Source organism: Euphorbia lathyris, chromosome 8 (genome assembly GCF_963576675.1).
Source record: "Euphorbia lathyris chromosome 8, ddEupLath1.1, whole genome shotgun sequence".
NCBI classification, from domain to species: Eukaryota; Viridiplantae; Streptophyta; class Magnoliopsida; order Malpighiales; family Euphorbiaceae; genus Euphorbia; species Euphorbia lathyris.
Genome location: NC_088917.1, coordinates 73,808,566 through 73,825,950, shown reverse-complemented (window position 1 = coordinate 73,825,950; position 17,385 = coordinate 73,808,566). Strand labels below are relative to the sequence as shown.

The 17,385-nt window shown below is 31.1% G+C and overlaps 1 protein-coding gene and 1 long non-coding RNA gene across 4 annotated transcripts; both read right to left on the bottom strand.

The window, feature by feature from the left end:
- Positions 1-2,746: 2,746 nt before the first annotated feature.
- Positions 2,747-4,454, bottom strand: LOC136203371 (uncharacterized). 3 transcript variants are annotated; one of them, XR_010674811.1, is made up of 3 exons: positions 4,397-4,454; positions 3,042-4,267; positions 2,747-2,905 (listed from the first exon to the last, which is right to left on the bottom strand). It is a non-coding gene; the product is annotated as an uncharacterized lncRNA (long non-coding RNA). The 3 variants fall into 3 exon arrangements; XR_010674810.1 differs by having other exon boundaries at positions 2,747-3,124; positions 3,212-4,267; XR_010674812.1 differs by having other exon boundaries at positions 2,747-3,319; positions 3,522-4,267.
- A 5,138-nt stretch (positions 4,455-9,592) lies between these two features.
- On the bottom strand, positions 9,593-12,428 carry LOC136203466 (11S globulin seed storage protein Ana o 2.0101-like). The gene is made up of 4 exons (XM_065994626.1): positions 12,149-12,428; positions 11,547-11,749; positions 10,667-11,053; positions 9,593-10,113 (listed from the first exon to the last, which is right to left on the bottom strand). Exons 1-4 carry the CDS (start codon positions 12,423-12,425, stop codon positions 9,748-9,750), a joined length of 1,233 nt encoding a protein of 410 aa, XP_065850698.1. The 5' UTR covers positions 12,426-12,428; the 3' UTR covers positions 9,593-9,747.
- Between the last annotated feature and the right edge of the window lie 4,957 nt (positions 12,429-17,385).

The window sequence follows — 17,385 nt, the reverse complement described above, 5'->3', positions numbered from 1 at the left end:
CAGAGAGAATCTAAATCTGATTTTATTAGCACCAACCTCTTAAAAAGCACATTTTTTTCAGATTTATTGCTTCCATGTATTTCTAAAAGAACACAGGTACATTTGATTTCTATAGTCGACACAGTTTATCATTTAGGTTCCTTTATTTTTAAAGTTTTGGTGCATTTTGTCAACTGTCATTTTTAGTTTCAAATATATGTTTGAAATCACTTCCTCTTTTTTATGAAGATATGCTTATTTCCATGTTTTGGGTTACTTATAGTATATTTCTTTAACGTATATGCTTGAAATCACTTCCTCTTTTTTATGAAGATATGCTTATTTTCATGTTTTGGGTTACTTATAGTATATTTCTTTAACGTATCCTTTCACAAGTTGAATGATGTTTGCCTTTTATAAAGCTAACAGAACTCTTAATTGTTCAAATTGAAATTTGAAATTGGGTATCAATCTCTAGGTAAGACTGTAAGAGTTATGAAGTTTGTCATTTATATTCTACTTTCACTAGCTCTGTAGTTGTAAGCATGGTACAAATATTTTAGTGTGGTAAAAGAGTTGTTATTTTATAGACCTCAAGTTTAGTAAAGAGCAGAAATATTGTGTAATTTGTACACTTGTAGATGATCTTGATGCATAAATTCTCCTTTTCTATGCATATATATTCTAGTGCTTCAACTTTCCATTAATTTGTGCATCAAGTTTGGTTGTTTCAATCTATTTCTCTATATTTGGCTTTTCTGTTTCTATCCACATTAACACTAGAAATAATATCTTAAAAAGGTTAGGAATTATATGAGAGATTGTTCTTTTGACAGTTGTTAATTTATATTGAGAATAGTGATAAGGTATCAAAACATGCCTATGGTTTTTGGGGAAGTATCAATTTAGCTCCACGTACAAAATAGCACCAATATAGGCTTAACGTTTAAAAAATGGTATCAATTTATGCCTCGATAACGGGTTGGACACGTCGTTCCTATTACTCCATTAAGTTTTGATTTGCCCCTCCACGTACAATTGATAGAACTTAACGGAGTAGTATCAATGACGTGTCTCATTCCGTTATAATTGCTACCTTTTTTAAACCTTAAGCTTATTTTGGTGCTATTATGTACATGGAGCCTAATTTGAGACTTCCTAAAAACCATAGGCCTATTTTGGTACCTTATCCCTTCATAATATATTTATTCATTTGCCATGCTTAATTACTTTCATCCTCTGTACCATCTGCACCACAATATGATTGCTTTGTGCTGAATTTACACACATAGTACCTTCCAAGATTGCGGTAAATGTGTTCCGCTGTGATAATATTTGATAGGACAAAAAGATGTTTGCTTTGGTGTTAGTTTTTATATGTTTGCAATTTTGTTTGTAGGCAGTAAACGAATTAAACATCATGACATGTGAGCCATTCAATAAAAATGACTTCATAACAATTCAGGTGTGTTGTCAAATGCATTTCATAACCTGCAACGTGCTTACTAATTTCGAGTTATTTTTGTCCACTGCTATAATATATATGAATGGTTATTATATTACTAACTTGTTATATTGTTTATTTAAATTGATTGTAGGAAACTTCTGAACTTCTTACCCAAGTTGAAGTTGAACAAACTTTGAGAAAATTGTTGTTTCCATTATGAACGACAAGAACGATTGCCTGAAGGTATACACTTGCGTTCTAATGCAGTTGATGACAATGAGCTTCGGAAGAGAGAGACATATCTAGAGACACAAATCAGGCCATCTATATTTTTGACTTAACTTATTAGGTTAACTTAGGAGGTTTGAATATGATATTTATGTATTTTGACATACACTTCAAATTATATATATAAATTTATATTTCTAGTTTCAGGAATATAATTAATATGTTAATTTTTGTGTAGTTTATTTGTAATCATAATTATAGTTGTAATTGTTATTATAAAACAAAAAATTTGGTCCACTGTATTCTTATTGGAATTTATAATTTGGCAATAAATTTTTTTATAAATTACAATGGAATATAGTATTGCAGTCTGTAGGTATATCTAAATTCAACAATTATCCAAAATATTACCGACAATAATTCTATCGTAGTCCGTCAGTAAATTGGTTCCTGTTAGCAACCGAACATGGTTGCAAAATCGGTTGCTAAATGTTGCGACCGTTTTTGCAACCGCATAAACGGACGCAATATCTGCAACCTATTAAAAAAAAATCCGGTTGGTGAATTTACCAACTTGCTACTTAGCGACCGAATGTGTTCGGTCGCTAAATGGCAAATTTCGGTTGCTAAACTGTGTTAGCAACCGAATTAGCAACCGAAATTTCGGTTGCTAACTCACTGTTTTCTTGTAGTGAAAATCTGAGACTTATTGTAACAAAATAAGTTAATGTGACAAACAAAATTTGTTACATTTAATTGATACTAAATTGTGACAAATGTAATATTTGTTGCAATTAATTGATTAGCATATTGTGACAAACTTAATATTTTTTTGAATTAATTTAATATGACCAATAATATTTTGACAAACCAAATTTCACATAATATAATCAATTTATTGTGACAAAAAGATAATAACAAATTTAAGAGTAGTTATGACAAAACCATGACAAAAAAAAATCATAGTTGCAATGTACATAAATAGTGGCACATTTAATTTTTCAAACCTATATAAATAATCCTACTAAATAATTGCAACAAAAATAATACATTTTTTATATCAATGGATTAAATATTCCATCCTTTCCACAATAAAAATATAAAATGTTTTAACAATAGTAAAAACTAAACCCCAAACTAATAAAATTAATTGAACACATAAGATGTTTAAAAGCAACACTAGATCTAAAAATGATCTTTAACTTTGAGACAGTTGAACAATCTCCAAAACCACGGAAGAAAATGGCTCATCTGCATTTAACACAACAAAGGAAAAAATCATTTAGATTATAGCCATTAAGTACAATATAACATAATTATATATTATTGAAAAGATAAATATCTTCAAACTTCAAAGAAAAAGATGAAGAAGTTTGGCCACAAGAACTTAGTGAAAATGATCATTGAGAAGCCACAAGCCAATCCAATAAAGAGCAGTACAGAAAGTTGGTGTTGCACTTCATTTGTATCCTGCATTGACATGAACATAGTTCAAAAGTTTAACAAGTTAACATGTGTAAATAAAGTATCCAAATGAGTCTTTCCTAAAACACTTACTTACGATTCTTATTCTCACTCAAATCAAGAAAAGTTTTCAGCATTTGTTTCCTGGATATTCTCTTTTATACTTCCTTGATCAACATTGATACTTCCATTTCTAAAATTCTAAGTGGAATTCAAATTCCACAAATATGCATTAACAGTAGTACCATTATTAACAGAAGAAGAATTAGAAAACGAAAAAAACCATGAAACAAGAGAAGAATTAACAGTAACAGTACTAAACAACACTACACAACAATTTAAGGAATTACCAAGCAGAAAAACAGAGAGTATAATAAGAGAAACACAAACCCACAAAACGAACCCGAAAATGAGCTTTCTAGTCGGAGAAATGGACATGAACATTTTCCTTTGACCATATCCACGCTTTATCATTGGAGCTCGTTTGTGCTAAATGAGTTCACTGTTCAAATCCTTGGTAAGAGCTCTAATTTACAATACACAATAAAACTCTATGTAAAATATGATATTAAACAATTTTCGAATAATCAAATCAACAATCATGACATCTGGGTATGGAACAGGTACCTGGAAGAGTTCAACACAACCATAATATGCTAAGGCATCTCTAATCATCCCAGGAGCATATGCTATAAATGGTCGGTCATGATAATATGATATGGAAATCCATTCGTGAAAGCATGTAGGAACAGAAAATATTATAGCCTAATGGGATAGCTAATTAAGCAACCAAGATCTCCAATTGATTTATGAGTTGCTATGATTTATATATACAACTTACAAGATACCCACTCTTGCCAAAGATAATGATGTATAACAATTATGGGACTGAATTATATTTAGATGATCAACAAAGCTATACATCAGCATTAAAAATTCAATTCTTAGAAGGTATTCCAAAGGACACGTATAGACAAACAAAGGTTAAATATAGGTTAAGATGAGAGAAGATGAGGATTCCTTCATCATCGTCATAAAAACAGGCGCAAATTACCGATTTTCTGGCGCAGATTTCCTTAGCCTTGTCAACAACTCTAGCAGCTATCCTCTTCAAATAAAAATGCACATAAGGCAGAACATCGGCAGGCCCTAAATCAATGGAAAACAAAATAGAATCAAAGAAATGATGAAATTAAACGCTAATTTTCCGGATGTATTGAATAAGTAGCGATATAGAAATGTATTATAGAGCAATCGGAGCATTAGAAAGGGGATTACCAGGGCAGCGAGACCGACGGCGGAGGCAAGAGTAGGTTTGGCATAGACAAGAACGAACCTGAAAGGAGAATTAGAAATAAATAATAAAATAGTAATTAGTTGTAATTTTGGGTATTTCTTTTAAAAAAAATAAGATGCAAAAATACCCCTAACGTTTACAGACAGGAACAATGTTACCCTTAGCGTATAAAATGATGCAATTTTACTCTTAACGTATAAAATAATGCAATTTTACCCTTAACGTTGGCAGCCACAAGCAATTTTACTCCTAATGTTGGCATGTCGGGTCAATTTCAAACATTATTACAAAACAAAAATAAGTTGTTTCTTATTCTGCACTGGTTGCACGTAAGTTGATTTAAAAAAAAAGATTTTATATTTTTTTGTGATCTAATAATAGAATTGAAGATTAATACTTTTAAATTCGCTGAAATATTTTTTTTTGTCCAACTCGTATAAAATACAAATTATTTTTACATTTTTTTAAAATTTTTCACGACCAAGAAGACAATTTGATGAATAATCCAATTGACCCAATTTTTCAACGTTAGAGGTAAATTTGCTCTTGGCTACCAACGTTAAGGGTAAAATTGCCCAAACTAAGGCTTTAAAGTAAATTAGGACCTTAAACTATCAAAATCATTAATCAGGTCCCTGAACTAAGCAAAAATCATCAATTGGGTTCATATTCTAAACAAAAATCATCAATTGAGCCCTCACCGAAATTCGTTCGGTTGAACAGTTTCAGACCCTCTTCCCCAAACTCATTTTGAACAAACACAAAGATTATTATAGTCTATATCAAATAGCTACACTTTCTGATTTTAGGATATGATGGAGACTCAATTGATGATTTTTGCTTAGTTGACATGATTGATGATTTTGATAGTTTAAGGTCCTAATTGATTTTGGAGCTTTAGTTTGGGAACCCAAATGAATATAGTGCCAATATTATTTGTATCCAAAGACACTATCAAACTAATTATGTTATTTGGCTTAAAATCTAATTCAACCCATAATTTATATGCAGAAAATTAAGTGGGTTCTTGAAATGGTCAATTAGGTTCTTGAAATGGTCAATTAGGTATCTAACCATGTGAAATCACCAAATATTATTTGTATGCATACCACTAAATGACATTTCTTTTGTTGTTCGAGATGGAGTAGCATTCAATTTTATAAAATTTTGTGAGCCCATTAAATTGTTTAAATAATATAATATTAGCCCATAAAAAATTTGTGAGCCCAACATAGCAAAAATGATCTCGAAAATGATTTTTTATAAATAAGAAAAATCATTTTTAAAAATATAGATTTTTTTTTTTTAACTTTAGTCAAATAAAAAAACCCGCAAAAGTCTTAGGAAAAAAATATCCTTACATAAAAGTTTTCTAATCAAATGATAAGAGAAAAGTGTGATAATAATCATAACAATAAATATATAGTCATAATAAGTAATGGTCACAATAAATTTTTTTTTTACAATAACAAATATTTGTCGCAATAAAAATTTAGTCATAATTTCTTTATTTATTGTGACAAAACACATTTGTATCCATAGTCATCTATATTGTGACTAGTCGAAGTATGTTATTTTCGTAAAATTATTCGTCACAAGTGAATCAATTATTTTGTAACAAAATATTTGTCTCCACGTGTTTATAATTTTGCGCCAAAATTTCCCGCCATATATATAGCAACGAACGGTTCTGACAAATTAATTTGGTCACGATATATAAACATATAGTGACAAACTTTGGTCAGAACAAGTATTTTATCACAATCTTTTATAGATAGTTTAGCTATTGAGACAAAAGCTCACTTTTGTCACAATAACCATATTTATTGTGACAAAACGAATTTGGTCATAAAACAATTAGTCACAATAACATGAATTTTTTGTAGTGTTTTATGGAGTTAAGGGGGTAAATAGGATATTCGATGAGTTGAGAAGGGGTAAAATGACAAATTTGGACAAGTTAAGGGGGTGAGAAATACCATTTTTATGGAGTTTAGGGGGTTAAAGGGTTGTACCGTAAGATGAGGGGGTTAAATGAACAAAACGGACAACTTTAGAGGGCTGTGTATGCATTAGGCCAAAAAAAAAGTAAGTCAACCTTTTCTACTTTTAAGGAATATCATATATTTAGATATAATAATTTTTGTTCGTAACTTATAAGATTCTTTAAATATATATCAGATTTTATATGTATTTTTTTTCTTCAGTATTTCACAATGTATAAACTAACTCTGTGACCAATTAAAATAAACATTTTTTAATAGATATAATAATTCAAAAACAAAATATAAAAATATAAACTTATTATAAAACGATGAGAATCTTTATTTATATATGTGTTCTTTAAATTATTTATCTTAGTGATAATTTGTAAATTTTATATATTATTGTTTCTTACTCGGAAAGGGTCAGTGTTGGAGATGCGAGAGATACCAACGACAATCAAACTCTCATTTCCATCATTATTGATAAAAAAAGGTTTCTCCAGCACGAGAAAAAAACACGTCACCACTGTAAACACGAAGAATCTGGTGACACTCATTTTTCTCACCATCTAATTCTTGAGAGCATTCGGGAATTATCAAACCAAATATCACATTGCCTGTATATCCAAAAATACAATATTGATGACATGTAAGAGAAATTTATTAAATACTAAATTTTGTATTTAAATTTGAGTCGTCAAAGTATATTGGATTTTACACATTAATATAGTTTACTCATAACGAGTAAATCACAAATTTGTAATTTAAATAATGGAAGGTTTACACTATTGAATAAAATAAAATTTAATAAGAACTAAATAATGTTTTTGAACCCAATGTACAAAATAACTCTATTTTAGCTTCGATGTTTATATAATGGTACCAATTTAGTTTTGAATAACCGAACTTGGCGACCAAACGTTTGTTCAGGCTAAACTCAGACTTTTCCAAAAACGTTAAAACTAATTTGATATATTAATTTAATAACCTTGAACGATGTCATCCAGTCGATTAACACTAGTGTAAATTGGGAATATTTGGCGTTTGGGTTGAAGGGTGTACCGAACAACCCGTACACTATTGGATATTTTGCAGCAGCACCGACTTATTATGTGGATCAAAAATAAGTTCCAGATTTTACAAGAAAAATCACTACTCTAGATTATTCAGGAAAACTCCAAATCACCGACATAAATTGTGGTTAGCATTTAACGTGGAATCAACTTAGACTCCTATAAATAGGACTTTAGAATTGTGTATTGAATACAGAGTGCATAAAACAAATAATTGAGTTAAGGGGAAGTGTGGGCACCAAATAATAGAGTGAGTGAACAGCAAATAAAAACAATAAATTGAGTGCATATATGTATTGCTTGTACGTGAGTGGTTCAAATATATTTTTGTAAAATTTCAGTTTCAAAATAATAAAATTAGTCTTGTTCAATTAAGTCCTCCATAATTCTACATACACCAGCACATTGAAAGTAGTCGGTGTTTGGATCCCAGATTTAGATAGAACCAGCTACTGTAGGATTATTCGTACTAGGTTCCCTCGCAAAGAGACGAGGGATCACTTAGCAATTAGTATTAGAACTAATAGCTAGCGGCTAAGGATGAGGAGAAGAAGACCGAAAGAAGAAACATAATTAGCCATGAATGATTTTGGAACTTAGAACTGATAATTAAACGAGTATACTCATAATTAAGTATTTATACAACATCTCATAAAGCTATAATTAAATCATATGCCTAGTGGTTGAAAGCTTACCTATGCCTTGGGAGGTCATGGGTTCGAATCACATCCGGTCCTGGTGGGGATTTTTCTTTCTTCTTTAATGTAAGCGCATTGCGCAAATTTTTTAAGAAAAAAAATCATAATTAAGTATGTGGGACATTATAATTAAATTAGACTTTCTAAATTATTATTTGTTTGCAATAGGATGGAAGAGTTCCATGATAATTAGTAAACTACAATGTTTAAAACAATTCGTATAAATAGCAACTTATTTATACACATCAAGACAATACTATACTCTCAGGGGTCGTTTGTTCCTGTATGAATCTTAAACTCGATAATTATTGTATTCGTGTCGTGTCATTTTTGGGTTAAAAAATATTAAACTCAAACCCAATCTAAAAACTTTTACATCACAATCTTGTTAATTCGTTCGGATTAGTGTTAATCACACGTGTCCTGTTTTTGGGTTACATATAATTTTATTACGATACGTTACTATTTTTAAATATTTTTTAGGGTAAATAATTTTTTAGTCCCCACCTTTTTACATAACACACTGTTTAGTCTCCTTATTTTGAAAAACATATTATAAGGTCCCTATCTTTTATCAATATTAACCATTTGATTCTTTTGTCTATTTTTTTTAAAGATTTTTAACCGTTATATTTTGCATAAATATATAGACACAAAATAACAGAGTAACATGGTCATTTTGTATCGTACTATGGATGTTCTCAAACTAAGATATGTTCGATTAAAAATCTAAAAAAATAGACAAATAGACCAAAAGGGTTAATAATTACAAAAGATAGAGACCTTATAATATGTTTTTCAAAATAAGGGAACGAAAGAGTGCGTTACGTAAAAATGTGGGGACTAATAAATTATTTAATTTTTTTTTTATCATTTTTAGATGGCTTAATACATCATTTCCCTCCAAGAACTTGTCCAAAAAGCATAAGTGACCCCTGAATTTTCAAAGTGTCCTCATAGCTCATTCAACTTGCATAAAATGTTTAGTTAGCCCACTTAACTTGCATAAAATGTAATCACTCGGTTGTAAAAAAATGTAAGTTGCATTCGGAAGATGGGTTACACAGGCCTTAGAATTTTATTACATGATTTACAAAATAGATTTAAACATATTAAAAATGAAGTTCTTACTTGTTCAACCTATAAAACTTGTCTTCTCTAATATTAGAATCACATACCTTGACCTTGGTCATTTTATTTTTTTTAAATGTGTGCAACACACCTTCCTGGGTTTACTTACTTTTTAACTGAGTGATTAATTGACTACATTTTATGCAAGTTAGGGCTGAATATTTATGCAAGTTCAAGGGGCTATCATGATACTTTGAAAGTTCAGAGGGGCAATCAAGCTTTTTGGACAGTTCGGGAGGCAAATAATGTATTTAAACATTTTTCATTTGACTGAACCTATGTTAAGCAAAAGGTTATGTGCCTTTCTCTTTGCAAAAATATAATTCGTATTAAGAATTTTTATTTATCACAACAAGAAGTAAAAACACTCGACATTAGTCTCTATCATTTGCAATATTATTCATAATTTCTAGAAAAAGGTGAGGCGCCTACATCTTCAGATATATTATGGTATGATTTTAACTAAGGATGTCTCATTCCTTCCTAACTTCACCTTCTTAGCCTCTTCCTTGTTAATTTCAAATGCATTTGTAAGAACCTCCAACGGCAAGCAATTAATGATTGAGTTTCGACCAGTAAGCTCAGAGGTAATTGGGTTACCGTTGGTCTTGAAGGTAATGTATTCGACTATCTCACTCTTTGCTTGTTCCGCCATCAAAAAGCTATGCGGCACTAGGAGCAGTTGTCCTTCCTTTACAATGCCGTCGAACACATTCTTTCCATTGTCATCCACTACTTGAATGTGACATTTACCCTTCACCACGTAAATTGCGCTATAGCCATTTTGCCAATGGGGTAATCTCATAACATCCTGCAAATTATCATATATAATTTTATAGTCAATTCAACTCTAATAATTAAAGGAAAAGACATCATGAATCCCTAGTATTTTAATTTTTTTTATAAGCTCTTTATTAACATAGTTAGAACTTCTTAGACCAAATGGTCGGAGGTTCAAATCCTTGAAACTCCATTTGTTAAAAGTATGACAAAATTTACTTCTTGGTAGAAGTATGTGACTCATTTTATCCACGCCTGAAATTTCATATTTTTTGAAATAAAATTGTACAATTTTGCTAAAGTTGCATCATAAATATGAAATATTATTTTTAAACTGTTAAAATGTAATTTCAAATATACTAAATTTTGATGTTTACCGTTAACGTTTTTAATAAATAGAGACTTAATTTATGTAATTATATTTTATTGATAGTTAATCGTACTAAAATAAAAGAATAATAATTTTAAAACGTGAATCCTTAGATTTTGTTTTTTTCACCGGTTCCTCCTAAACTATGTCCTCAAATACACCAAAAATAGTCCATGAACAGTTAGGTCCAAAACCATAATAGAAATTTTCTCACCTTTAGAAGAAGGGTGTAGGTAACACTGAGTTGGCTCGACTCAAGAACAGGGAGTTGGTGGACGTCGATGGTTGTCAATTGCCCAACTCTTGGGATGAAAAGATCTGCCCTTGAAGGATCAGAGATTTTTGCTATCCTCGTGTTAATGTTGCATAAAGACTCATCATTGACATTGTAGGGACCTTTTCGCTCTTGTTTTGGACATGGTGGAGTAGTTGTTGAACTGGATAAATGAAATCCACCACCAGTCATATATTCGGTGCTACCCCTAAGGTCAATCTGCCTTTGAAGTTTCGTAGCCAACTCATGAGTAACGTTGAAAGCTTTAGTGATAAACTTTGAAGAAAATCCGGCTAAGATATTTGTGAGACCTCCTAGGGAGAATATCTATAACACATGGAAAAAAAAAGTAAGTCAACCTTTTCTACTTTTAAGGAATATCATATAATAATTTTTGCTCGTAACTTATAAGATTCTTTAAATATATATCAGATTTTATATGTATTTTTTTTCTTCAGTATTTCACAATGTATAAACTAACTCTGTAACCAATTTTTTTTTTATAAAAGTTGTGCACAATGCACTTACATTAAACAAAGGAAAATTACATCAAAGATAAAGAAAAACCCTTAACTCACCCCACCCGAATGTGATTCGAACCCATGACCTCTAGAGTCATAGGTAAGCTCCCAACCAACAAGCTAAGAGCTTCACCACAACTCTGTGACCAATTAAAATAAACATTTTTTAATAGATAAAATAATTCAAAAACAAAATATAAACTTATTATAAAACGATGAGAATCTTTATTTATATATGTGTTCTTTAAATTATTTATCTTAGTGATAATTTGTAAATTTTATATATTATCGTTTCTTACTCGGAAAGGGTCAGTGTTGGAGATGCGAGAGATACCAACGACAATCAAACTCTCATCTCCATCATTATTGATAAAAAAGGTTTCTCCAGCACGAGAAAAAAACACGTCACCACTGTGAACACGAAGAATCTGGTGACACTCATTTTTCTCACCATCTAATTCTTGAGAGCATTCGGAAATTATCAGACCAAATATCACATTGCCTGTATATCCAAAAATACAATATTGATGACAAGTAAGAGAAATTTATTAAATACTAAATTTTGTATTTAAATTTGACTCGTCAAAGTATATTGGATTTTACACATTAATATAGTTTACTCATAACGAGTAAATCACAAATTTGTAATTTAAATAATGGAGGGTCTACAATATTGAATAAAATAAAATTTAATAAGAACTTTATAATGTAGTATTTCAAATATTGAAACTAAATAATGTTTTTGAACCCAATGTACAAAATAACCCTATTGTCTTCAATGTTTATAAAATGGTACCAATTTAGTTTTGAATACCCGAACTTGGCGACTCAACGTTTGTTTAGGCTAAACTCAGACTTTTCCAAAAACGTTAAAACTAGTTTGATATATTAATTTAATAACCTTGAACGATGTAATCCAGTCGATCAACACTAGTGTGAATTGGGAATATTTGGCGTTTGGGTTGAAGGGTGTACCGAACAACCCGTACACCAGCACATTGAAAGTAGTCGGTGTTTGGATCCCAGATTTCGATAGAACCAGCTACTGTAGGATTATTCGTACTAGGTTCCCTCGCAAAGAGACGAGAGATCACTTCGCAATTAGTATTAGAACTAATAGCTACGCGGTTAAGGATGAGGAGAAGAAGAAGACTGAGAGAAGAAACATAATTAGCCATGAATGATTTTGGAACCTAGAACTGATAATTAAACGAGTATACTCATAATTAAGTATTTATACAACATCTCATAAAGCTATAATTAAATCATAATTAAGTATGTGGGACATTATAATTAAATTAGACTTTCTAAATTATTATTTGTTTGCAATAGGATGGAAGAGTTTCATGATAATTACTAAACCACAATGTTTAAAACAATTCGTATAAATAGCAACTTATTTATACACATCAAGACAATACTATACTCTCAGGGTCATTTGTTCCTGTATGAATCTTACTCGGTAATTATTGTATTTGTGTCGTGTCATTTTTGGGTTAAAAAATATTAAACTCAAACCCAATCTAAAAACTTTACATCATAATCTTGTTAATTCGTTCGTATTAGTGTTAATCACACGTGTCCTGTTTTTGGGTTACATATAATTTTATTATGATACGTTACTATTTTTAAATATTTTTTAGGGTAAATAATTTTTTAGTCCCCACCTTTTTACATAACACACTGTTTAGTCTCCTTATTTTGAAAAACATATTATAAGGTCCCTATCTTTTATCAATATTAACCATTTGATTCTTTTGTCTGTTTTTTTTTAAAGATTTTTAACCGTTATATTTTGCATAAATATATAGACACAAAATAACAGAGTAACATGGTCATTTTGTATCGTACTATGGATGTTCTCAAACTAAGATATGTTCGATTAAAAATCTAAAAAAATAGACAAATAGACCAAAATGGTTAATAATTACAAAAGATAGAGACCTTATAATATGTTTTTCAAAATAAGGGAACGAAACAGTGCGTTACGTAAAAATGTGGGGACTAATAAATTATTTAATTTTTTTTATCATTTTTAGATGGCTTAATACATCATTTCCCTCCATGAACTTGTCCAAAAAACATAAGTGGCCCCTGAATTTTCAAAGTGTCCTCGTAGCTCATTCAACTTGCATAAAATGTTTAGTTAGCCCACTTAACTTGCATAAAATGTAATCACTCGGTTGTAAAAAATGCAAGTTGCATTCGGAAGATGGGTTACACAGGCCTTAGAATTTTATTACATGATTTACAAAATAGATTAAAACATATTAAAAATGAAGTTCTTACTTGTTCAACCTATAAAACTTGTCTTCTCTAATATTAGAATCACATACCTTGACCTTGGTCATTTTAATTTTTTTAAATGTGTGCAACACACCTTCCTGGGTTTACTTACTTTTTAACTGAGTGATTAATTGATTACATTTTATGCAAGTTAGGGGGCTAACTGAATATTCATGCAAGTTCAAGGGGCTATCATGATACTTTGAAAGTTCAGAGGGGCAATCAAGCTTTTTGGACAGTTCGGGAGGCAAATAATGTATTTAAACATTTTTAGATTAGCATGTTAACTCTAACCATCGAAAAATCTGTTAATATCATGTTAGAATGTCGTGTAATGTGTTTATAACAATTTAGAAGTTTCAAATCATATTTGCGTCATAATGATTTCATTATTTTTTATTAATAAAGTAACATATAAAAACACGAAAGAATATAATAATAATTTTAAATATTCGTGTCATCTCGTGTCATTTTTGGGTTTGTATATCAACTCTAACCCAACACAAAAATTTGCATGTCAATTTCATATTAACCCAAAAATGACATATACTAAGCTAACCTCAAACATTAAAATTGTGTTTCTTGTCATGTAATCGAGTCATGTATACTTTTACCACCTCTGTTTTGGATAAGGGAATGCAATCAAGAAAGGGTAACAATGAGAAATGAATAGAATGACATTGAATTCCATTATCCGTTTGTTTCAATTCTAGAAAGGGAATAATAAACATCGGATTCCCTTTGCGATTGTTTTGGTTCAAATGAGTTAATCAACCAGAGTTATGAATTGTTTTTAATACCGATTTTATACATATATGCGTCAGTATCAGGGCTAGTTTGGTTCAGCTGTTAGCTAATAGTCATTGTTATTGCAGTTAGTTGTTTTTTTTTTTTGGTAAGAAGGGAAGAAAAAAACAAACAAACAAAAACCTAACCCGGGATCAGTCTAGGAAGACTGACCCCAATCCTATCCTCAAGAAGAGAAGGTAACAGAAAAGAAGGAGGAACGGAAAGGGTAGAAACACCTAACATCCCCCCATGCCCAGCAGCTGCCAAGCGATCCGCCACGCAGTTTTGCTCCCTATAAATATGGGAGAATGTAAGAGAATCGAAGGCAGGACGAAGCCTCAAGATGGCTTTAATGAGATTCTGACTCTTAAGACAAACAGCCTGTCTCCGAAATCCTGTTGATAGCCTCCAAATTATCAGACTCCACCGAAAGTCTTTTAACACCTATGCGAATGGCGAGTTTAATGCCAGACAAGATCCCCCAGAGCTCCGCAGTAAAGGAGGAGCCCGTACCTAAGTTATGGGTAAACCCAGCCAGCCAGGCGCCACCAGCATCCCGAAGAACTCCACCAGCAGCAATTCTGCCATTACTAAGGCAGGAGCCATCCGTATTCAACTTGACAACCCCTTCCCTAGGCTTCCTCCAACCAACTAACTGGACCTCTTTAACCGGGGAGGGGTGAACCAGTGGCTCTCCTTCAAAACTCTTTGTAATAACAAAGAGTTTTTTCGAGAAGTAAAACCGGAGGTCAGGAATAAAGACAGTCTTCTCAGCAAATAACTTTTCATTCCTCCATTTTCACATTTGGTGACAAATAATAGCGAAGAGAATAGCCCCGTGCTCCATACTGGCCAACAAATTCCCATTAACGCCTTCAGAGAACCAGTCAATATCAGAGAACCCCATAAAGGAAGGAAGGATGTGGTGAGGAAGGACCCCTTCCCAAACCTTTCTACTATTCGGGCAATCCCTCAAAGCATGGCACAAGGTTTCCACATGGCCGATGCATCTGCTACAGGCACCAGATACAGCCAAGTGCCTTCTGTGTCTATCTGCATTCGTGAGGAGCCTGTCTTTAACTCCCAACCATAGGAAACTCCTAATGCGGTAGGGGACTTTGAGGGCCCAAATGGACTTCCAAATTGCAGTTAGTTGTTTGATGTTGCAGTAAGCTGTTTACAGTTGCTGTTAGCTGTTTATTATTAGCTAATTGATTATTAGTTTTTGGTAAAATTGTGATTAGCTATTGCTGATAGTATGTACAAATATATAGGACAAATAATTTATTAGTCCATATATTTTATCTAACACATTGTTTAGTCCTCGTATATTAATAATACACTGTTTAGTTTTTAAGTTTTGTGCTATTCAATAGTTTAGTCTCTTAAAGATGAATTAAACTATTTAATAATTCAAATATATGAAGGATTAATTGTTGAATAGAACAAAAATTAAGAACTAAACAATGTATTATTAAAAATACGATGACTAAATAGCGTGTTAGGTAAATATGTCGGGACTAATAAATTATTTACCTAAATATTTAATATTTACATGTTTTAAATTAATAAAAAATTATAAAATAAAATTTATAATACATAAATTAATAAAAATAATCAAAATAACTAAATAAAAATTAAAAACAATTATTTATTGAATGAAATAAAAGCTTATTGTTTCGACAATAATATTATAGAAATAGAAATAAACATTAAAGAAGAAATGTGTTTTGTGGAAATAATTTTTTTTCGTCAATATCAAATAAATACAAATAGTTGTTCACGAAAAGCTCATTTTAAACCTTTTCGTGAAAAGCTCCAAAAAGCCGTTGTTTCCATAAAAAATGCTAAATATTGCTGTTGTATAAACCTAACCAAACGATATACTTTAATGTGGTTTGGAGTGAAACGCTAAACGCTTCTCTCGAAAAGTTAAAACAAGCATCCCTTAGAGCCCGTTTGGTTTAACTGTTGTTTGCTGTTGGAAAAATAAAGATTCATACTTTTGTAAAACGTCGGGCATGAAAATGCAAACATCAGATCTTAGTCAAACACAAAAATACTCCTTTTCAATATGAAAAGGCAAAATGGAAATGGAGGAAACAAATACCTTGTAATAGAGCTAGGTGGAACATTGTAATTGAATGAGACTTCTAAATTATTATGTGTTCTCAATACGAAGGCAAAGTTTCATTATCATTGGTAAACCATAATGTTTAAAAGAATTCTTATAAATAGCAACTTAATAAATTCTTTATCATAGTGTTTATCTTAGGAGCGGCCTCTTGCCAATTAAATTGGCAAGGGAAGGCTTGCCCCCAATACACCCTTGTGGTGGGACCCCTCCCCGGACCCTCGCTCAGCGGGGACGCGTAATGCGACCGGGCCGCCCTTTTAGTGTTTATAAATTCTTTCCATAATGTTTCATTATCAAGACAATACTACACTTCAGTGTTTATAAATTCTTTCCAAATTTAGATTTATTTATTTTGTTATAAGGTAGAAAAATACCCCTAATATTTCTAACCAGGAGCAATTTTATCTTTAACGTCTAAAATGTTGCAATGTTACCTCTAATGTTCGCAGCCAAGAGCAATTTTACCCATAACATTGACAAGTTGGATCAAGTTCAGACATTATTATAAAACACATATATTATGTTCTTTATTCTATATCAATTGCATATCAGTTGGTTTTTTTAAAAAAATCCATATTTTTTTAAAGATTCAATAATAAAATTTTAAATCAATATTTATAAATTCGGCGAAATATTTTAAATTTTTTTGTCCAACTCGTACAATAGACAGTGTATTTTGTAATATTTTGTAATTTAAAAAAAATCACGTCTAATCATATGTTAATAATCTGTTACTAATGAGTGATAAAAATTACTCACATGTGAAGTGTAGATTACAAGATTCATTACCAAGTAGGCAATTTGATGAATTATTTCTCAAATTGACCCAACTTGACAACGTTACGGATAAAATTGCTATTGGTTTCCAACGTTGGGGATAAAATTACACAATTTTAAACGCTAGGAATAAAATTACTCATAGCTGT

What these genes read in the sequence shown, in the direction of transcription:
- LOC136203466 (XM_065994626.1), bottom strand. Translation starts at nt 12,425, where the DNA reads ATGGCTAATTATGTTTCTTCTCTCAGTCTTCTTCTTCTCCTCATCCTT. An exon ending in CCAACACTGACCCTTTCCGA is followed by an intron (nt 11,054 to 11,546) that starts GTAAGAAACGAT and finishes CATGTGTTATAG; the next exon opens with ATATTCTCCCTAGGAGGTCT. An exon ending in CCTACACCCTTCTTCTAAAG is followed by an intron (nt 10,114 to 10,666) that starts GTGAGAAAATTT and finishes GATAATTTGCAG; the next exon opens with GATGTTATGAGATTACCCCA.